Source organism: Glycine max, chromosome 7, assembly GCF_000004515.6.
Source record: "Glycine max cultivar Williams 82 chromosome 7, Glycine_max_v4.0, whole genome shotgun sequence".
Classification (NCBI taxonomy): domain Eukaryota; kingdom Viridiplantae; phylum Streptophyta; class Magnoliopsida; order Fabales; family Fabaceae; genus Glycine; species Glycine max.
Window position 1 is genome coordinate 37412822 of NC_038243.2, and position 22909 is coordinate 37435730.

General features: G+C 34.6%; 3 protein-coding genes across 3 annotated transcripts; 2 read left to right on the forward strand and 1 right to left on the reverse strand.

Moving 5' to 3' along the window:
- Nucleotides 1–1160: 1160 nt before the first annotated feature.
- Nucleotides 1161–4845, forward strand: LOC102668793 (FHA domain-containing protein At4g14490). Its single transcript, XM_006583774.4, has 2 exons — nt 1161–3982; nt 4083–4845. Exon 1 carries the CDS (start codon nt 1234–1236, stop codon nt 2683–2685), a length of 1452 nt encoding a protein of 483 aa, XP_006583837.2. The 5' UTR covers nt 1161–1233; the 3' UTR covers nt 2686–3982; nt 4083–4845.
- A 3077-nt stretch (nt 4846–7922) lies between these two features.
- LOC100820421 (cellulose synthase A catalytic subunit 4 [UDP-forming]) lies at nt 7923–10583 on the forward strand. Its single transcript, XM_014777563.2, is given in 8 exon segments — nt 7923–8429; nt 8817–8900; nt 9279–9401; nt 9506–9593; nt 9596–9717; nt 9822–9916; nt 10037–10214; nt 10317–10583. Coding segments are annotated over 8 exon segments (1464 nt in total).
- Nucleotides 10584–12807: 2224 nt separating this feature from the next.
- Nucleotides 12808–22382, reverse strand: LOC100796442 (guanylate-binding protein 1). Its single transcript, XM_003529305.5, has 14 exons — nt 21896–22382; nt 21106–21267; nt 20921–20986; nt 20578–20721; nt 20336–20449; nt 17777–17878; nt 17508–17693; nt 16784–16873; nt 16578–16712; nt 16074–16196; nt 15532–15617; nt 14828–15440; nt 14616–14693; nt 12808–14126 (listed from the first exon to the last, which is right to left on the reverse strand). Exons 1-14 carry the CDS (start codon nt 22163–22165, stop codon nt 13113–13115), a joined length of 3183 nt encoding a protein of 1060 aa, XP_003529353.2. The 5' UTR covers nt 22166–22382; the 3' UTR covers nt 12808–13112.
- Between the last annotated feature and the right edge of the window lie 527 nt (nt 22383–22909).

Sequence of the window (22909 nt, forward strand, 5' to 3'; positions counted from 1 at the left end):
GGAGGAGGAGGTGGCGAACCACCAGTAGATTTATCTAATGCGAAAGCCATGAAAATTAGCTTAGGATTGACCTAGCTCTATATTCCATAACAGATTTAGAGAGAAAAGATAAGGTGAAAGAGAATTGTATTGAGGAATTCAATTCGACTAAAAATAGTTTACAATTCTATTTATATAACCTAAGTTAGTGACAGTTCTAATACAATTGTCTTAACTAACAACAGTTTAACTACAACCGTAATTATACTTATTGACTTAGCTAAAAAGAAAATACAATGTGGAGTAAGTATACTCCAATACAATCAATCAAAGGACTATAAAAGACTTTAGTGTTATTGGTTCTCCATATAAATTATAAAATAAACACTTTAGTTAACATTTCAATTTGTATTATGGAATAACATCAAGCTCACAATTTTTGTTTATAATTTTAGACTTTTCTAAAGGGAAATAGGTGTATTGGGGCTTTTTCTTTAAATTCTCCACATGTTGGAGATACTGCATCTTGGGCTTCTTGTCATGAGCCTATTCTAGGATTTACATAATTATTGTAATGAAGCAATTAAGATATCTATGATTATTCTTTTATTTCTTACCCATAGTATATAATAATACACTGCATTGGGTAATTAACACATGGATTCTACTTGTGTTTTTGTTTTTGTTGGAAAAATTAATCCAAAATTTGAAACCTACAAACAATTTGCCATAGAAAATAATTATATTTTTTATGACTCTAAATCTCTAATAACATTAATATCCATTAATTGAGAGTTTTAAAATGTAAAAGTGTGAATTTTATGTTATTTTAGTGTCATTTTTATTCTTTTTCAATGTCTTTCTCTCCAACGTGAATACACCCAAAAAGAGGTAAGGAACAAAAATATTTAAGTAAAATTTAATAAAATATTAGCTAAAGAAATATATTAAACAATTATGAAAGGTATATTTAACAATGATCACTCATGATATCTCTATATTTATCCAATTTTTTTATTAATACTTATTAGTAAAATTTATACTCAAAGTAGTGTCAATGACAAATTTTACATTAAAACTTAAAAAATAGACGTTGGAATACAACGGGGAGTTGATTTCGTTGATTTTTTAGAACAAAACAAGCCAGCAATTAATTATTTCATATTATCATTTGAACCATTTTCAATTTTGCGTGGGCGTCCACATCTTATATTCGCAACGGTAACCTCACTCACTTTCTTTCTCTTCTCCAAAATGGAAGAACAAGAAGAAGAAGCTCCCACTCTGCGACTCGAGATTCTGCAAGGCCCTCGCGAGGGCGAAACCCTAGAATTCAAACCCGGCGCCGCCGTCCGAATCGGCCGCGTCGTTAAAGGCAACACTCTCCCAATCAAGGACCTCGGAATCTCCTCCAAGCACCTCACGATCTCAACGGAATCCAACAAATGGACCCTCCGCGATTTGGATTCCTCAAACGGCACCGTTTTGGACGGATCCCAAATCCCTCCCCACACCCCCTTCACGCTTCAACATGACTCCATTATAAAGATCGGAGAACTCACATCCATCCACGTCATCTTCGTCCCTCGCGAACAACAACAACAACAACAAGAACTCGCGGTTCTGCCGCGACGGAACCCCACGCGCCGCGGTCGGACCGAACCGGCTCCAACTGAATCGGTTCCGCCACGCGGACGCGGTAGACCTAGGGATTTGAAGAGTAAGGTTCAGATTCAGATTCAGAGCGTTGAGGAAAATGATGCGAGTGTGGTGGACGCGGAATCTGAGCGCGTGGGTCCGTCTTCTAGGGTAGCGAGGAAGACGAACAGAGGAAGGAGCGTGGTTAAGGAGGATTGGAGTGTTGTTGTTGAGAATTTGGATGCTCCGGAGGGTAAGACTCAGAGCGTTGAGGAGAAGAACGCGAGTGTGGTGGAGGCGGAAGGTGAGGGCGTCAGTCCGCCTGCTAGGGTAACGAGGAAGGTGAACAGAGGAAGGAGTGTGGTTAGGGTTTGCGACGATGATGATGTTCCGGTGGAGAAGGTAGAGGAGCAGAAGAGTACGAGGAATTTGAGTCTGATTGAGATTTCTGATTCCAGCGTTGGGAATTCGGATGCTCCGTTGGTAGAGGAGCCGAAGAAGACGCGCATGACGCGAAATTCGAAGAAGGTGCCTGGGGTGACTACTGGGAATGTGGAGAAGAAGACGAAGAGGGGTGTTGCTGAAAAGAGAGAATTGGAGGAAGAAGGCGAAGATTTGAATGGTGTGAAGGAGACTTGTGATGGAAGAAAAGAGGGGAATTTGCCTAATTTGAAACGGAGAAGGAGGGGTGCTACCGAGAAAAGAGAATTGGAGAAAGAGGGTGAAGATGGGAATGTTGTGAAAGAGGCTTGTGATGGGAGAGAAGAGGGGAATTTGAATGGAGATGATAGGAATTGGCATGATTTGAAAGGGAGAGAGAGGGAATTGGAGAAGGAGGGTGTAGATGGGAATAGTGTGAAAGAGGCTTGTCATGAGAATTGGCCTGATTTGAATAAGATGACTCTTGGTGAGTGGTTTGATTTCTTGGAGGTTTACATGCCGAAACAGATCATAGATGAGACTGAAGAGATGATTGACTCGATGACCCAAAAAGCTGAGAGACTCCGTGAGTACATTGTAGAGATGCAACAACAGAATGGCAAGGCCAAAATGCCAATGGAGGAATAGGCCAAAATGCTGATTTTATTAGTTTCTTTCACTTGCTTTGATTGTAAGTATGCTGACATAGGGCATGGTCTTCATAAATTTAGTTCCTACTCGCAGGGAATGATGTATTAGTTTGCTAGGTGGTTAATGTTTTTTCTATTCTTAGATGAGGGTTGAGGACTTGTACTGCATAATCTGTGCATTGGGTCGAAGGTCTTGTGTGGTGTAGTGTTTTAGGAAGTTGCTTTCCTTGAACGAGCTTCTCCAAAAAAGATTATAGGGTTGAAATGCTATTTCTTGGCAAGAGTGAGATCCTTATATTCAGTATGTATTCAGCAGTCACGTATACTATGCTATGAGAAATATGCAAATTGCATTTGTCATTTGTGCCTCACAGCTCAGTCTATAGTTATATTTATGTGGACAACTAAGTGAACTTTGAATTTTGTCCCCCTGTTCTGCTCTCTATGTCTTTGGCTTTGCATAATGGGGATTGACTGACACCCTGAAACTTCACATATTAATTTCCATACACATTTGATGAGCTGTACAATGTTTGCTACTGAAATGAATTCTTTTATTTGCAGCAGACTAAACATGGTGTATGTTGATATAAAATACTTGAGTTTGGGTTTTAGATATCATATAAATGAATTCTAGTTTTCTTTTATTGTTTCACTAACCAAAGTTGTTGTTTGTTTGATATAGTTTTGGGGCCATTTTCCTCCCCTGCATATATGTTGTGTATTTTCGTCTCAGAAAATTTCTTTCCGTAGGCTGGGTCCATGGACAATGGAGGATAGTATGTTCTAGAGTCTCAGATTCACTCTCAATAATAGGAAAATGATAATGAGTATAAAAAGGTGCAAGAAATTCTCAAATTTCTGTTTAAGCTATGCTACAAGTATGTTTGTTCAAAGAAGCTATTGAAAGCATGTCTTCTCTAATTATTTTTATTATTACTTGAGTTTACAATAGATGAACTCATTGTGAGTTATCTGAACTATATATGCGTTTTGTGAAATTTTTTACCACCAATTATATGAAAATCTCTATATGTTATGCCATGATACCCACCAAGGTGGAAGGTTATCATGCTATTGCAGTACGGTAGCCCCCTGCATAATTCAGATGATCAACTAGTTTGATAGATATGATATAAATGTTGTTGAGAGAGAGACTCCTGGATATGGCTTCATGATGGTGGAAGGCAAATTCCTCAGTCAAATCTTCCTACAATGGCCAACTCACACTTCTGAGAAATTCACAACAGCATGACTTGCTATCATCTATTTGGATTATGAAGGTGCCTCCGAAGGTTTGTTTTCTGGTTTGGAGAATTCTCCAAAACAAATTTGTGCTCTAGAGATATCCAACTTGATGACTCTGAACTCCTTTGTACGTTTTGTCATTTGTAGCAAGGAACACTATCTCGTGTTTTACTCTCTGTGACAAAGTTTATCCACTTTGGCTACTTGCTTATCGTGGCTGAACATTCACTCGGCCCTCCCCTGCGATCTGGTTCTCCATTTACAGCAACATCTGATTCCTGCTGCCAACAAAGTATATAATCAAAGATGGGTTATTGTATGGTGTGCTAGGGACTGGAATATCTGGAGATTTCGTAATAGTTGCATCTTCTCGGATGGGTCTATGGACTCTCAACATCTCCTGCAGGATGTCCAGTTCTCCTTCTGTTCATGGTTGAGGAACCTCTCTAAGGACTTCTCGCTATCGTTCAATCAATGGATATTAAATCATCTTTGGGCTTTGGCATTTCCCCGGACTAGTAATTTCCTCATTATTTGTGAATCTCACGTGGAACCTATAGGCTGGACACATTCTTCTACTTTGGTCGACAGCTGGGTATTTATGGTTACAAGAATTTATTCTTCAAAGAAGTCCTGGTATCTTTGTATATGCCTCTATCTTATGGGATATAACAGGATTCTAGGAGTTCACTTTCCAGGGATTATGTTATGAGCTGTATCTTGGGTTTTAGTACAAGGTGGTATCTACAGAAAATTGTGGGTTTTGTAAAACTGAATTTACGTTGGGGTCTGTTAGGAGCTAGGATACGAGTATGGAAACATTTGTTTTCATTTGATTGTACCAATTTGGCGCATCTTGTGCACTTAACTATATTTTTGCTTATCCAAAAAAAAGATTTGAGACACTCCACTATGAAATTTTAGTGTCCAGTGCTTATGCAACGTGATTTAGTGGGGTATGTAAAACTATAATCATTATTTTTTATCGCTTATAAAGTCCTGAATTTGAGTTTTGTATTCTATTTTATCATTATTAACGGAGCCCCAAGTCTTAACTTGTAGAATCCTCTGATTTTTGTCTTATATTTATTTTTCTGAACTTATATGAAGCATTTTGAATTCTGTTATATTATGAACTCTATTTTAAAACTTGGTTAAGCATCTTCTAGTTCTGTTTCGTATTTGGTTTTAAAAATTCTATAGAGTACCTTAATACTGTTCTGGGTCATGTTTTAAAAACCACTGCAATCACACTTTTTTCCCCCCAAAGTAGAGCTTGAATCACACACTAAAACAAAGAAACATCTTATGAACGATCCAAGTCATCCAATCACCTTAGTGCCTGTTGAAAAGAAAGTACCAAGTAGAAGATCAAAACCTCCATGTTGACTTTTGGAATATTCTGGTCAAATGTCATCAGTACCAAGGGATCCACTTTAAACAAACTCCATTCGGAAGGAAACAAAATCATGCTCCTATCACACAACTGTAACTCATTCTTACCCTAACTTTATGTAACATCAAGCTTAATCCATCTCAATATTGTATTGGGATTTAAAATACCTTGAACATTAGGGCATTTTCTTTTGCAAGTACCATCTCATTGGTTCACCGCTTGAAGTCACTATCGAAAAGTTAAATTACCAATTGCAATGATGTACAAGGAAAAAAAAACTTGAAAGACTCAATTGATGTAATTAGAATATAAAAACTCATGATTATAAAATTCTATAATCATGATACATAAAAAACTACAAATACAATTAAGTCATTAAAGTATGAATATATCTATATTTATTTTTCTCATAAGTTAATTTATTTTAACGGAGTCAAATCAAGTGACACATTAGTAGAAATTCTAGCGTGTCATTTTTTTTAAAATATATCTTTTGCATATGGATGTATAAAAAAGAAAAAAATAAATAAATAGGCCATAATAAGCTAAATAATATTATTTTTTTATGTTCAAACTTCAAATAATGCAACTGCAACGAAGTACAGTCTTTACAGAATGAGTTCACAAGTGCTTATGTAATAAACTAATGCATAACCCCCCACCCCCATAAAAAAAAAAGAAGTTACATAACCTTTAAAAAAACATGAGGTGTCTTAATCTAATAAAAATAGAACCGGTTAAGAAAATGGTTGTGACTTTTTAAGTTGTGATTTTTCAAACATTCTCTACGTTTAAGAATTATCTTATTAGGGTTGGCCTAATAATGAGTGAGGCTTAACGAAAATTTTAAGGGAATTTTTGTTTACGTTAAATTTTAAGTCTTTATATTAATATATGTGACTTTTTTTACTTCAACAAAACTAAAAAAAAATATTTCACTGATAGACCTAAAACATAAATTTTAATTACTTTATCCTTGCATCATCTTGTGCCACACCTATCGGTAATGCTCTGATAATGTTTTTTTTCCCTTGTTTTTATTTGATAGGCATATACTGTTGACATAAGCTGCAGCTAGATATTCCTTGCTTAAAAGAGATAGTAGTGTATCCCTATGCTGGCTAGTATTGGTCTAAATTAGTGAATTTTCCAGCTGCGTTATTGGTCTAAATTAGTGAATTTTTCAGGTGTTGGTCTAAATTAGTGAATTTTCAAATTCAAGACAAAATTGGGCTGGTCTGATGATAGCTAGTAACAACAACAAAGTCTCCATGTCATTTTGTGAATGCTCAGAAGAGACGGTTCAAAGTTGAAACACAACCATATTAAACCATGCACGCATCATATATTTTGTTTTGGCTTACATGAAATTTTTTGCCCTCGAATTTTGATTTTGTTCTGATTTTTGTTTCCACTTATTTATTTTTGCCAATTTTACTCTCGAAAGTTTCAAAAAGTGACAAATTTTAAATTTTCGTCATATGTTAAATTCATTAGTTGACCATCAAAATATGAGGGCAAACCTTAAGTGCTGAACCTAATTTTTCTTGTAAAACCAAAAGGCTTAATTTTTGTCCCCAAAGATTGACTTGGTTGTGAATTTTGCCCCCACTTTTTTATTTTGTAAATTTTCCCTCCAAAGTTTCAAATTTTAACCTTCATTTAATTATTGCTAAATTCGTTTATTGTTTTCCTCACATTTTATTTCCAATGATGTTACGCATTTTGCCTTCATATTTTGACAGTGTTACACATTTCTCATATTTTCACAACATTACACATTTAAATTATAGTTAAATGTTTTAAATTTCCACTGTATGTATGTTATGTATGTATGATCAAACACAAATTTAACACATTTTGTTCGGTGACCTTTCAAACATAAACTTTTAAACTTAATATTTATTTACATAATTTCAAAATAATTAACAGACTTGATTCATTTATGACTCAAGAGAAAGAGAATATTATCGGTACCAAAAGCTTTACCCTTATGGCCTTATTCATCCTTTTAAGGGCTTCTTTAACCTGGTCAATTCGAATTCTATGGTAATAATCCAAATTTCTTTCCCCCTCTTTAGTTTCTAGCCTCTCCACATTAATATTTGAACCTTGTCCATCATAGAAAAGCTCACAAAAATAGTTCTCCCACCTTTCTTTGACATTCTCATGTGTGACCAAAACTTTCTTTTCTTTATCCTTAATGCACTTAATTGATCCAAATTCCTTGTCTTCTTTTCTCTATATTTCCCAAGCTTATATATGTTATGTTCTTCATTCTTTGTTTCTAGGTCCTTATAAAACTCTTCAAATACTTTAGATCGTATTTCATGCACCATATTTCTTGTCTTATTCTTAGTATTCCAATACCTTGACCAGTTTTGTCTCTCAACTCAACCTTCTAATTTACTAAATAGAGATGAACAGGCAGGAATATTATTTTCATAGGAATTGACACGAAGATGCCCTTAAAATTGACAACTGTTACTAAAAAGAAGCCTCAAATATTATAAAGGCAAACATAGAATAGTATAACATAAAGAGAGTCAAGGGAGCTAGAGTAGGCACATTAATCTTATGCAGGTGAAGAAATGGAGACCCTTCTTCTGAATACCATCCATGTCCAAAACCTATTAGTTATCATCAATAGGTTACACATGCTACTCCACTCCACTGCACTAGCCTTCTTGTTCTATTACAGACTGTGCTTTCTTTTCCAACCCTCAGAAACAATAGAAAGCCACTCGTTACCATGGCTACTTGTTTTTGCTTCAGAGATCATTCTCTCCTTCATTTGGATCCTTGACCAAGCTTATCGTTGGCATCCCGTTTTGCGGTCCATTTTCCAGGAAAGATTGCTGGAGGATCACAAGCTTCCTTCTATTGATGTGTTCATATGCACTGCTGATCCAACCAAGGAGCCCACTTTGGATGTGATGAACACAGTTCTATCAGCCATGGCACTGGATTACCCTCCACAGAAACTTCATATGTATGTTTCGGATGAAGGAGGGTCTCCTTTGACTCTTCATGGGGTGAGGGAGGCTTCGAAGTTTGCTACGAGTAGTGTGTACATGGAAGATAAGCAAAAGATCAAGGTTGACCATGAGGGAACTTGGTTTCATTGATTTTTCCGGTTATTCAAAGGCTTAATATTTTTTTTGGCTTAAACATGTTTTCAATTTCTCAAATTTGGAGCTTTATTGCTTTTAATCCCATAAATTAAAATTTGTATTTTTTAGTCTCTTAAATTTGCGAAGAATTTTTTTAGTCCCTCTTACAGAAAAAAAAAATGCTACAAAGTGTGCATTCAAAGTTTCAAACCAACAAAAGGTTTGAATATTACAAGGATCACAAAGAAAGTTTTTTTTTCTTCTTTCTATAAACAGTTAAACAATAAAAATTAACTAAAGTAATATATTTGTATGGATGAAAAAAGTATTCAAACCTTACAGACATCATTACAGTGGCATCACTATATGCAGGAAAAGTACGAGGCTTTTAAAGAGGAGATAAAGACTTTCAGAAAAGATAGGACATTTTCCAGAGATCACCCTTCTGTCAATGAGGTGTAATAGCGTTAGGCTATTATCACTAGTGCATGGAGTTTAGTTATGCATTTGTCATTTTGGCTTGAAGATTGGACTGGACCAGCTTGACTAGAGGAAACAGAATTCGTGGTTATAAACCATCTTCTATCCTCTAACTCTAACTTATCCAATCTGGCTTGGTACACACGTTATGCTTCTCTAGCATGTTTGATAGAGAATTATTAAACATGATAGGCATAATCTTCTTTGAGCTACTAGTGTTCTCAATAAATTACTATCATATATATGGAAATAAAATCAATCAATACTGATGTGGATTTTCAACTTAGGTGCTAATTCAGTGCCATGAGAAACAATTCATTTAAGCAATTTGTTTAATTAATCGTATTTTTACAGGTGATGCAAGAAACTATCATTGATGATGCAGATAATGTCAAAATGCCTCTCCTTGTCTGTGTTTCTCGCGAGAAAAAGCCTTCTGATCCCCACCATTTCAAGGCTGGAGCATTCAATGTCCTTGTATGACTATACTTTTGTTTTATCTTCCAAACATGTATATACAAAATTTGCTTTAACAACACAATAAATGTAATGTTTTCCCATATTACATAATAATCTTGCAGCTTCGTGCCTCTTCCGTGATGAGTAATTCTCCATACATTCTAGTTCTAGATTGTGACATGTTCTGTAATGATCCAACTTCAGCTTGATATGCATGTGTTTTCACCTCGATCCGAAGATATCATCCTCATTGGCTTTTGTCCAATTTCCTCAGAAATTTCACAGCATTAGCAAGAATGACATCTATGATAGTCAACTGAGATCACTATTTACAGTAAGGACATCAGAACATGCCTTTAGAATTTTTTCACGTCCCCCATTGTATAAGATGGTGTAATGTTTTCTTTGGTATAACTAAATTTGTTTGGACAATTTCAGCTACAATGGCAAGGTATGGATGGGCTTATGGGACCAGTTATTTCAGGTACAGGCTTTTATATAAAAAGGGTATCACTGTTTGGAAACTTGCAAAGGTATTAAACGCTATTTTCTATCTAGTTGCTTGCAAATCACAAGATTTCAATGACATTTACTAATGAGCATTTCCCTTATGTTGAGTCAGGCTTACCATATAACTGTTCTATGTTTTGAATGTTAGGAACTGATCTGCTGCAACTTAAAGAATACTTTGGTTCATCAAATGAATTCATCAGATCACTTGCACAAAACTGTACAAGTGATTTGGTATCTGGTCAGAAATATGCATTGCTAGAAGAACCTCACTTTTTGGCTTCTTGTAACTATGAAATTGGCACTAAATAGGGCCTAGAGGTAAATAGACTTTTTTATTTTATTTTATTTATTCAGCTATTAATTACATCAAAATTCTTTTAGTAAAAAAAAAATATGTGCATATTTTTTGAACGGTTGCAGGTTGGTTTCTCATATGGTAGTGTAGTAGAATACTACCTCACTGGATTTATCTTGAATTGTAATGGATGGACTTCAGTTTTCTGTGAACCATCTAGGCCACAGTTCCTAGGTTCAGCTACAACAAATTTGAATGGTGTACTAATCCAAGGCCCTAGGTGGTACAGTGGTTTGTTTGAAAATGGTATAAATAGGTTTTGCCCCCTTACATATGGGCTCAGCATCAATCAAAGATATATTTGCTCAGCATCAATCAAAGATTTTCTTTGATTATATTGATTATAAAGATTTTCTTTGGTCATTGAACAATGGAAAATTTTAATTCCAACGGATTAAAAACAACTAACAACAGTAAAAACTATCCTAAAAGTAAAAACAATACACATGTAAAAGTTTTAATATAGATTCTGTTTCCTTAATTGTTTTGTATTTTTTATCCAATTTGTTTTTATAAAAAAATACGCAACAAGTTGTGCACCGTTTTTTTTACAAATTCAACTCTTTCCAACGTTATTGAATCTTCTACACAGCGGGAAACCATTGTTGAAGGTAAGACACCTTAAAAAAAAATTACTACTACCAAATGCAATTTAAGAATTGTTACACTTAAACTGTTGTTCTTTCTTTGCTTTTGAATCATCTTTCTTGACGTTGTTTTAATTATTTAAACTTGGTTTAAAACTCTTGAGTCCTTTATTTGAACAATAATTTCCGTAAAACATCCTTTATTACATGTTGATTAGTACGTATCATGTTTGATTCTCTTTTTTCCTTTCATTTAAAGAACCTTTCATTAAAAAACTGTTGATAATAGTGAATTACTTGGTTTGTTGAATTATCTTAATGAATTAATTCTTACAAATAATGATATCTCTCACATTCATCGAATTCTGTCTTTTTTTCTTAATTTTCTTTTCTCTCGTGTAAAAAAAATAAGATAAAAAAGTAAAGACCAAGTTCTGTTTTATTGACTAATATAGGACAAAATATTATTGACGTGAAACGAAAAAGAAAGAGAGAATTAAGGAATCGAGATGAGTTTTTTCATTTATATGGTAAAAAGTGAGAAATAATCATTGTAATTCATATATCAGCAATAATTACCTACTACATCAATGATAAGAAATTCAATCGATATTTTATTAGTCATTGTAATTCATGTTTTTTTTTATTGAATCATGATTAAACTAACTAAAAAATTTAATTTGTATTGATTAAAACTCAAATAATTTACATTAATTGATTTGTTATAATGACATATTTGCATTTTAATTTACTTATGGTCAAATTAAAATTAATTTATAGCACTGAATGATTTAATCTCTAGAAAAATAGATTATATTGGACATCCACCAAGCATTTTCCTGCATATATATTACTTAAGGTTGGGAAAAGAATCTTAAGAGAAGAGAACAATGACCCACTTTTCCTCTCATTTTATCACTCTTTTTTTATTAGGCTCTCCGTTTTCACTTTCTCCTCTTTGTTTATTTTTCTTTTATATGGTGAGTTTATTTAAATCTAAAAAAAAAATTTAAAATAAATATTTTTTATATAAGAAATTTTTTAAGAAACAAATGAGATTTACTTCTTAAAATAAATAAATAAATTGTTTTTTAACCAATAACAATTTAGACAAACATACTACAAAAATTACTTATTTTATTAAAATAAATATTTATTTTAAAAAATAAGTTTAAACAAATCATCTCATAATTTCTATTTTTCTCACACAAAATTATTATTGTTGATTCTTCTGTTGTTTATTAATTTGTATTTTAGAAAATGGATCGTGCAAGAATAACCTTGAAACATATTTCAAATGAGAGATCTCGCAAGACAACTTCCATGCAAAGAGAAGACTAATTAAGAAAATCTCTAAATATTCCACCATGTTTGGAGTTGAAGCCTGTTTGATTGTGTATGATGATGGCAGTGGTGATGTTGGACCAGTGACTAGGCCTTAAGACCCCACAATGGGACACTTCATTCAAAAGTATCATGAACTTCAATTAAATACTCAAATTGGAATTTCTTAAACTCCAAAATATCTCCTAAAAATACTTAATAAAGGATAAAGACTCAAATTCATAATATATGAAATTTCTTAAACATATTTATGGAAATATATTTAAAATAAAGATATTTTTAATAGCTATTTGAATATCATCAAGTTGAATAAATTCATTTTAATATTTAAAAGGGTTGTACTACTATCAATTACATAAAGGGCTTATAAATTAAATTAGATATTTTAAACTTTTTTTTATCAGATTATCCTAACATTTACTTAATACTATCTGAAAATAAAATTAAAACGACTAGAACTGTAAACTCATCCAAATCATTGAATCAAAATATGGATTATAAACCAGATTGATTGAAAAAATGAATTAAGAAATTTAAAATGATTGTATATGATGATAATGTTTCTTTTCGAGACTAATCATTCCATAAAGTTAGGCACACAGAAGCTAAATTTAACTCAAAAAAATAAAAATGAAAATCTAAATTTAGCTCGTCTAATATGCAAACAATGTTAATACAAAAAACAAAACTATACAGATGTATTAAATACAACTGACTCAAGCAATCAACAAATAAAAGACCGGGCCATCAAAATTTTCTATGGCCTGTATGATAATCATTGCTAGTGAACTCAAGCAAACACACAGCAAATGTAAAACCACTCAGAAAGCTACTATCACACAATATTTCTAGTCTCTTGTCAGCAACCATGGAATGAATGAGATTTAGACCAACATGCACCATGCCAATACAAGTGCTTCTCAAAATTTGCTATGACTTGTGAAGAACACATTTCTCATACAGAGCAATGATATCTTTCTTGTTGGGATTCTTCAACCGAAGCAGCTGATCACCATAGTTGTGCTTTGTCAGCTCTTGCTTAAGCCTTTGTACGGTAAATTTTCTATAATCATCCTCACTTGTTCGCTGACTAAGATTTTCTTCAGCACCCTCAAAGATGGAACCACCATCTTCTGGTTGTGTGTATGTACTCCTTGTTCTCTTGGTTCCCTTTACAATTCTCGGGCTTACATCCATGTCATCACCAATGTTGTCATCTACCCTCATTCGTTTACCATGGGAAGCAGTGTTTAGTTTACTGTCCAATGCAGTTTCATTCAGTCGAAATTTAGTCAGTTCTTGATGGAGAGAATCAATTTTGGCTTGTGCAGATTGTAACTGTAGAGAGAGAGCCTCCGCCCGGTTATTTGCCTGTGCATGTGCTTCACGTTCTGTTTCCAGAAGCTGTTCAAGAATCTGGGCACTATTTCGCCTGTGTGTCTTATCTTTGTCCAAAAGGGCTTCTAAATCCTTCTCTCTCTGTTGCACCTTCTCCTCTAGTTTCACAGCTCTGGTAAGTGCATCCTTCTCCGAATCCCTTACTCTCTGTAATTCAGCTTCCAGATTATCTTTCTCCCTCCCCAAATTTTCAATTCTCCTCTCAGCCCTCTCAATCTGTGCCAGCCTTTCCATTGCCAGTCTCTGCATCTCACTCCTCTCCTTCTGAGCCATGCCTGCTTCAGCCCGTGCTTTATCAGCCACTTCAGTAGCCCTTGCAGCTTCTTTTTCAGCAGTTTTACACCTTTCTTGGACCTCATCAAATCTTTTGAACTCAGTATGATACTTCTGTTCTAGATGGTTCTTTTCCTGCTGAAATACTATCGCTTCCCTTTCATATGATTGAGCCTTAGCATTTTCAGCTTTCAACTTCTCAGTCAACTCTTTAATTTCAATCCTCAGTGATGATATTTCTGTATCATAACTCCTTATCTTTGATTCAGCAGCCTGCATGGTCAGATGCAGCACTTAGTCCCAAAATGACAGAACATGCATATAATAGACAAAAAAAATGCAGAGAATTCAAATTGACTTGAGGCATTAAAAGAATTCCTTCTGAATGGTGGGTAAATTGTTTCAACCAATTCCAGTTAAAAAATCCACCACAGCATTTCATAAAATTAAGTTTAGAATTCTAAAGTCTTAACAACCATCTACAATTCACAGTCAAACAATTGGAGCAACACAAGACAAGAAATCAAGAGGGAGAAAAGACAGAAAAGCTACAAAGCAGGAAACATGTATTAGTTCAGGCCTCCATCCAAGTGCATGGCCGGCACCACTATAAAAGACATAAAATAAAATAAGAAATAAACAATATGTATCGAGAATATAAAACAGAATTCATTATACACATGCATAACATAAATCTTGTCTTGCTGAGAGCACTTGATAATAGTGCTCTGTGGAGAACTTCTTAGAAGCCAAGAATCTCACCTTCAACTCTAAATTCAGGGTTGTTAAACACTTCTCAGCATGCTCAATTTTTGCAGTTTTCTCTTTTATTTCATCTTCCTACATAGTTAGGAAGGATGAACAAATAAGAACCGAAGTTTGAAACTATTACAGATCATAATGTAATAGCAATACTAAGTGAAAGATATTTTTGTAAAAGAAATGAGCAGGAATATCAGGAAGGCAGAGCTCACTTTTTCAGCCAAAGTTCCAGAAAATTCTTCTCTTAAAGCATCTTCCCTCAATTGTGTCTGCTTGTTTGTGCGCTCCTGCACATTAGCTGCTTTCTGCAAAGCAGATTGTGCTTCTCTCCGGGCGATATCATACTTCCGCTTCCACTCCTCTGCCTCCTCTTGAGCAGACTGAGCTTGTTCCTTTGCTGCTGCCAACCTTGCTTCAGCAGCACCACTCCGGGACTTGAGGGCTGCTATTTCAGAACTAGCTTGATCTTCTTCAGCTTTCTGCCTCGATAAGACTTGCTCATATTTTCTTTTCCAATCCATGGATTCCTGCTTGGTAGAGTCAAGTGTTTTCAATAAACTAGAGTACCTCTCGTCCAGTGAGCGACGATTAGCTTGCAGGTCAGTTATGCAATTCTTATATTCATCCATGAGTTTCTTCTTATCATTGATGGCATCCTCGTATCGCTTAATGTAGTTCGATTTTTCACCTTCAGTGGCTTCCAGCCGTTTTGTCAGAAGGTCCACCTTTTCTTCAATGGACCGGCATTGTAAAGCATGAGACCTCTTCTCTGATTCGACGGTTGCTATTAGCCTCTTGACAAGGTCAAGCACAGGGCCTTCAAAACTATTGACAGCAATATGAAATTTAATTTAGAAAAGTCACAAAAAAGATCCCACACACAAAGAAAACTTTGCAGAAAGATATCTTCACAAACCTTTGTTGTAAGAAGACAGCAAGTTTTTGCCACTTCCCTGGACCTTGAATAGTTTTTTCATATTCAGATAAAAGGGCATCAAGAACCTGCATCCGACAGACATAAAGAAACTTATTCCAATAAAGCCACCTTGATTTTTGCACAAGGGAGGACCATGCACTCTCTAAAGGACATATTTGGAATGGGTTTGGGGGAAGTAATTTTGATTTGAAATAATGGTTTAATTACCCATTTAGTCCCTATAATTTCCAAACTATAGTTAAAAAGTGAATTTTTTAGTCCCTGAAGTTTACATTTTAATTCCCAAAAGGTTCCTACCATTAAAATTTTTTAACTTAACAGCAGAGACCTTTTGGGAATTAAAATGTAAACTTCAGGGACTAAAAAATTCACTTATTAAACTTCAGGGACTAAATGAGTAATTAAACCAAAAATAATAATTAAGATATTCTGCTCTCACATGGGAGGGGAAGAGGGGGGGGGTTATTTGGTAAATAAAAGAAGCATTGCAACAGGCATACCATTAGGATCGCAACAATTACCTTAGCGACATTATCAATCTTTGCGTCAGAAGCATTACAAGCTGCCCTCAGCCTCTTTTCCATAGACTGTATAGCATTAGAGCACTGCAGATCTGCTTCCATGAAAGCATCTTTCCTATAATCCTGTCAACCAATACACTAGTAACATCCAACATGACATACTAAAGTAGATAAGCTAGATGGTTCTCTCAACAAGACCAGCGGGATAAAAATATATATATCAGAAGAGGCAAAAATTATCTTACAAAATCCTCCAAGCACTTACTCATAAGCAAATGACATCGTAAGTGAACACATGCGTCAAATAATAGCAAAAAAAAAAAACTTCATTGCAAGTAATATTACTAAACTGCCACCAACCAACTACCACCAGGCTATCAACCCAACCGGGGGGGGGGGGAGACAAAGCCAACAAATAAATGTTTTTTATACTTACTAACATGCACATAACTTTTTCATATTAAGTTTTATCAGTTAATCCCACTGAATTGAAATATACAATACCTCAAATGCCTTTTTGAAGAATTTAAGAAGGAGGGCCTCATATGTCTTCCTGGCTGAACCAACTCCTATGGCAATAGCATTAAAAGCAGCCATTGATTTTTGTTTTGCTTGTTCATGTGCTTCCCTCAAAGCAACCTACAAGCATTGCAATTAGAAAGGAAAAGAATTATAATCATCATCTACTTCAAGCAGATAGGATTACTCACTTCCTCAGGTGGCGATGAGCGGTCAAAAGAAGACATATAAACATCAGTAGCAGAATCATATGCCCGATGACACTCAGCTTCTTCAACACTCTGCAAGCAAACAAAATAAAACCAGTACTGAGCAAACAAAAAAGTCAAGCACAAATGACATGCTATAATATTATCAAATTTCTTTCCCATATTCTAGCAAACTATTTGACAAAAAACCTGCATAACACCATGTTTCTCCTTTCATTAATAGATAAAGTATACTTGGTAAGAACAACAAATGGCATTCTTGTGTATAAACTATAAAATAACTTCCAAGTGTCACAAAAGAAGTAATCATTCATATTAAAAAAGAGAATCAAAGCAGCATACAATTTAGAACAATTAATAAAAAGAAATTTCCTTCAACTGCTAATTGAACATCGACTTCTGGATACTGCCAATTATGACAAGCAACATCAATAATCAGTGTTTTATCAGTCATCTTATTGCCTTGATAGGCTAAATCTTTAAAAAAAAATAATCTCAAGCATAATTCAAGGGAAGTAAAATGCAAAATAGGACATTGGATGGCTGAAAATTATATTATGCAATTGCAACAAGCCACGAAAATGACATTTTATTACCACATATGGCCAAAACTAAAATCTTAAAACATGTCTAAAGAATTCTTTAAAGTTAAATCCATTCCTCTCTCACTCAAGTCAGAGTCATAATTTAATGATTTAATATTAACCTGCCAGGAGGAAGAAATTGTAGGCACGGCACCTTCGTTGAGCGCTTTCAGATAAGATTCAGTTATACCAACCAATACAGGTCCAGTCATCATAGTTGCACCAACTTGTTTTGGCCTAGTTCTCTCGAAAACAAACTTTGTCAAAGCATCAAGGCCCTCTCGAAATCCAGTTCTTAATTTATCCATCTGCATATTTAAGATAAAATATCAAAAAGTTAAGGGACAACAAAATGACTACAAAAGAATATGCCAGCTGATAGGTTACTTACTGATATCTGGTCCAGTCGCTGTAGATCATTTTCGTTGTTCAAAGGTCGCACAAGAGTGAAGCATTCCCTGTCTGGGAATAAAGCCCGAATGGAATCTCGAATCTATAGTATAATTTTGTCCAAAAATTAATGAATCTGGATAGAAAATGAAGTTCATATTTGCCACTTTTCAATGTGTCATAAAAGCTTGCAAAATGTATTTTCAAAAACGTTTGCAACTCATGATGACAGGAAGTAAAAGCTGCAGAAAGCAATCAGAGCACAACATATCTTGTTGGACAACATTTCAAATATGGAAGCACGCCAAATTAATTGAATTTGTAGCATAGGTTCAAGAGTAAAAGATTACGAATATCCTAAATGATCAAAGTGAAGAAATTACTTTCAAGGTCCAAGAACGTATCAAATATTCCATATTCAGTTGTCAATTTTACAGGGTTTGATATGTTGTGCTCAGATTTTGTTTAGGATTTATTATTATTAAAGCAAATTAAATCAAACTGGCCAATCAGAGCCAATCTTAATTACTCAAAATTTGTTGAAGTCAGTAAAGAATTTCAAGATCGTCATATATTCAGGCATTGGAGAGGCTCTAAATGTAAATTTGAAAGAGGTTATGTCTATATTAACTCACTAATTGGACCATGAGCATACTAGAGAAGAACACCTTTTGATGAACATGCTGTCAATTAAGCGTTGACAACGCCAAAAACAGTAAGCACACACAAGTATAAGAATTGATGGAGTTTCTGACTAATACGCATTAATCACTGGAATCATAGTTTAAAAACCCAATCTGACCGGGATCCGGTGGCATAACCGGGCCGGTCTGGTTATTGGACCAGCCATGAATCTGGCCCAGGATAACCCGGCCAGACCCAAGCCGGTTTTTAAAACTCGTTTCGCATAAAAAAAAGAAAACAAAAAAAAAACACTCAAAAAAAAACTCGGGACTTGTGTAATTGTGTTATTGAATTATTATTTGTGGACTTGTGTTATCAACTTTAGTACTTCAATTGTTATTTTTGATTTTGGAGTATGAATGAACTTTTCTTAATCAAATAATGTTAGTTATATACTTATATATAATAGATACATATATAATTTTGAATTTTTTAATATATACCGGGCCAATTACCGACCCACCGGTTGGACCATTGACCCACTACCTCAACTAGGTCAATGACCAGACCGGGTTTCATAACTTTGAATGGAATCAACATGAAAAATGTGGGTATATCTAAATGATACAGAAGCATTCTGCACTGCATGCATTAGCAACACCATACTATAGCAAACTCACTCAGATCTTGACATCTTTTGACAGTTGGACTTCAAATCTTTCCCTAGATATCTCTTTCTCCAAGAAATTGGGACTTAAGGAACTTCAATCTTTATTTCTTGTTGCTTGCTTGTATCTGAATCTAATGCCTCTCAATGAGCTTACCACTTATAGTAGATACTATCAGACTACGGCATTATGTTTCTAATGACAATATGAAGATTGTGTTCGGCATTGAAATGAAACAAAGTAACATAATTACTCTTGGATCCAACTTTTATTAAGGTTAAAACCTAATTTAAAATTAAAACTCAAAATAAGAGCTTTAAAAATAGAGAAGCTATTCAGCAGTTATCATTTCTTTTAGCATAAAAAAGAATAGGAGAGAGGGAAGTTAGTTTTTCCTAAAAGCTTCTTCACCTGAGAGAAAGAGAGAGAGAGAAGAATAGTTAGCTTTTTTCCTAAAAGTTCCTTCACCTAACATTTTTAAATAGCTATCTGTTTCCCTTTTCCTTCATAAAAATTAAGCCACTTAATTTTTAAGAGCTTTTCAAAAAAAGTGTTTGGCACATTTTCTACTTTAAGGAGAAGAAAAACTCAAAAAAGTAGAGCAAAACACTACCTAGGACTGAGATTAACAATTATAAGATTTTAGGAATTCTTGAACATAATGCTTGCTCTAATAGGGAATTCTAAGGAATTAGGGTTTCTAATGGAAAAGGGTTGATTTGTCAAGGAATTAAATCAAACTTTAATCATAATTATGAATCTATTCTTCAATCATATTTCTAGGACTTTGAATTAGAATGAAACTGAGGGTTATATAGGGTAAAAGCTTAGGAGAACTCATACACTGTAACCCTAACACTTCTTACACACAGAAAATATCCACTCATTACAATCTTTCTTTAAAATTCTGTGATTTTTTAATTGTTTTGTTTATTTTTTTATTTGGCATTCATAATTGACCGTAATCATATTTCTTAACTCAAATAGAGATAAATCCCCTAAGACAACACTCTTTACTATGTACAATTTTGTATACTTGCCCGTCTCTTATCAGTCTTATTCCTTTGATCTGCCCTGTTTAATAATGTTATTATAAAGGGAACTATAGAAAGAAGACAGGACAAGTCATGCAAGGAGAATGAGTATACTACCACTGAAGGCCAAGCACATGACACTACTAACCTAATCAATAAGATCCTAACATTCTCACATTAGTGATATATCTCAATTGCTTCTTGGAGGTACAAAAATAGGGAGCAGAATAATACCTCATTTTTAGCCTTTATATCTTTTCCACTCCCTTGGACAGGCCTCAAGGCAATTTCCAGATAATCACGGGGTGTTATTTTTCTGTTATCTTCTGTTAGGTCCAAATAAAAGTCCTGCAAGCAAGAGGAATTGACGAATGAAGTAAAAAAAAGAGAATAAACAATACAGTCAAAGTATGCTAAGATACCATCACTACAATTATGACATTTTTGTCCAAAGAGTGCAATTGTACACAACCTACCCTTAAGAGCCAGACAAAAATTGGGGAAAACTGTCCTAGCTCAGACGCAGAAGTCTTTCCTCCTGATGCTCTAACACGGATGTGCTTTGTCATTTGGGTGACAAGAGAAAGGCGATCGAGGGAAGCCTCATCGATACCACCCATCTGAGCAAAAGAAATAGCATCAGCATTCCAATTGCAGCAAGAAATTCACAAAAGTTGCGAGAAGAAGAAGGAATAAAGTTTCACGCTTGCTCTATAACAGACTCGCAAATAAATCATGAGATGTAAAAACCAAGAAACAAAAAGTAAAAATACAAGCAATTATACAACGAAAATATAGACTTGAATAGGCTGTGCCAACCTGGTTATAAATGAACATGCTAGACAAAAGAACTGCCAATGAGAATATCTGGGTGCTGTATGTTCCCTGTATAGTAAAACAAATTGCAGAGCCAGACAAGATAGCGATGATTAGAAATTGACTACATACTTGTGCACAAGAAAATAAGGCATATATCTTAACACTTGGAAAACTTAAAAACTGACCGTTTGATCATAAGCATCTATTCCTTCGCTGTCTAATAGCAGGAGACTGTACTCTGTTCCATCAAGAGCGGTCTTCTTCAAAGGTGCACTCCACAACCAAAGCCCTTTGGTGCATGGCCGATGTGTTGAGGCTACTTGAAATCCGCTACTCTTTCCTAAGAGCTGAAATGCAAAAAGCCACAATACAGATTATAATAACAATCTAACAAAGTCTCACTTATTTAGTAATTGTATTTCAACACCAGCAGAAAGTCAGTGGAAAAGTTACAACAAAAGTAAAGATTACAGAAGAATAACGTTCTCAGTGACTCAGTCAAGTATCAAGTAAATCGAACAAAAAGAAGCCCCAAAGCACTTCTCTTCCACAAGTGCTAGAAACTAGCAACAGAACTTGGCACCCAAATTTCCAACTCAAACTAAAAGAAAACAAAAATCCACAAACTAATTGTTGAACACAGATAAGCAAACGATAGTTATCACAAAGCCACTAGCCTATTAGACAGTCAAGAACAGCCCCCAAACCTTCCAATTAGGTTTCGAATTTCACGTTCAAACCATAGTTATAACCAAAATCACACCGAGTAAAAAAATTCACAATAACAGCAAAAAAAAGACGTTTGTCGCAAAATTTAATCAAAACCAGTGGCACATTAGTCACAGAAAGCCACATTACCACTTAACAAACCATCCACGTAACAAAACCCTAGTTACCAAACCCAACACTAAACTCCAAAACCCTAAACTCCCCAAAAAAAAACGAAGGAATTTCCAATCCAATTGCGAAAATCACCTGGTTGAGGATGAAACTCTTGCCCTGGCGCGCGCGGCCGCAGACGGAGACGACGCCGATGGGCTCCTTGACGAGTTGGAGCGTTGCAACGGCTTCCGGATCCATCTGGAACTTTCCCTTCTCGTCGCAGTAGACTAGGCGAATGGGCCTCGCGGGGCCGGTCACCGGAGACGCCGACGGCAACGAAGACGACGGCGTCGCAGGCGCGTGGGAGGGCGGTGACGCGTCGGCGGCGGGGCTGTCCCGACCTCGGTTGAAATACTTGAGCATCTTTCGCTGTTTTCTCAGTTTGCTTTTTTTTTCCCTCTTTTCTCTTTTTTCTTTCAGTTCAGTGCTTCTTCCCTTTATGCCTGGGTATTATTATTGTATTGATAATTTGATATAACTTTTTTCTTTTGAGGCGGTTTAAAATTGGCGAGGGAAAACAAAAGGAAAGATCACAGAGGTGTGCTTTGTTTCTTCACTTCTCTCTCTATTTCAGTATTTCTAGTTTGCTTCCACGGGACCACAGCGTCGTTATAAAGCAAGCAATTAAAAAAACAAATTAACGGGTTTAACTTTGACCTTTGAATAATTTTTTATCCATTTAAATTATTTAATAAAAGTTATATACAGAATATCTTTTAAAATAATTTTTATAAAAACTTATATAATATATATAATAATTTATAATTGAAGTATAAAAATATTTATCCTATCAGTAAATATATTATTTATTTATACTATAACCAATCAAAATTTATATTTAGAATATCTTTTAAAATAATTGTTATAAAAAATTATAATATATATAATAATAATATTTTACAATTAAAGTATAAAAATTATTTATCCTATCAGTAAATATTTGTTTATCCTATCAAATATCAATTTTTTAAAATTATCACTTTTGTCCTTTAAAGTTATAATAATTTCCACTTGATCTTTTATATATTTTTTAAAATCACATTTTAGTCTATTAAGTATGCAACAATACCTAAAATGGTCATTCTATCAATTTAAGCCTAACGTCAT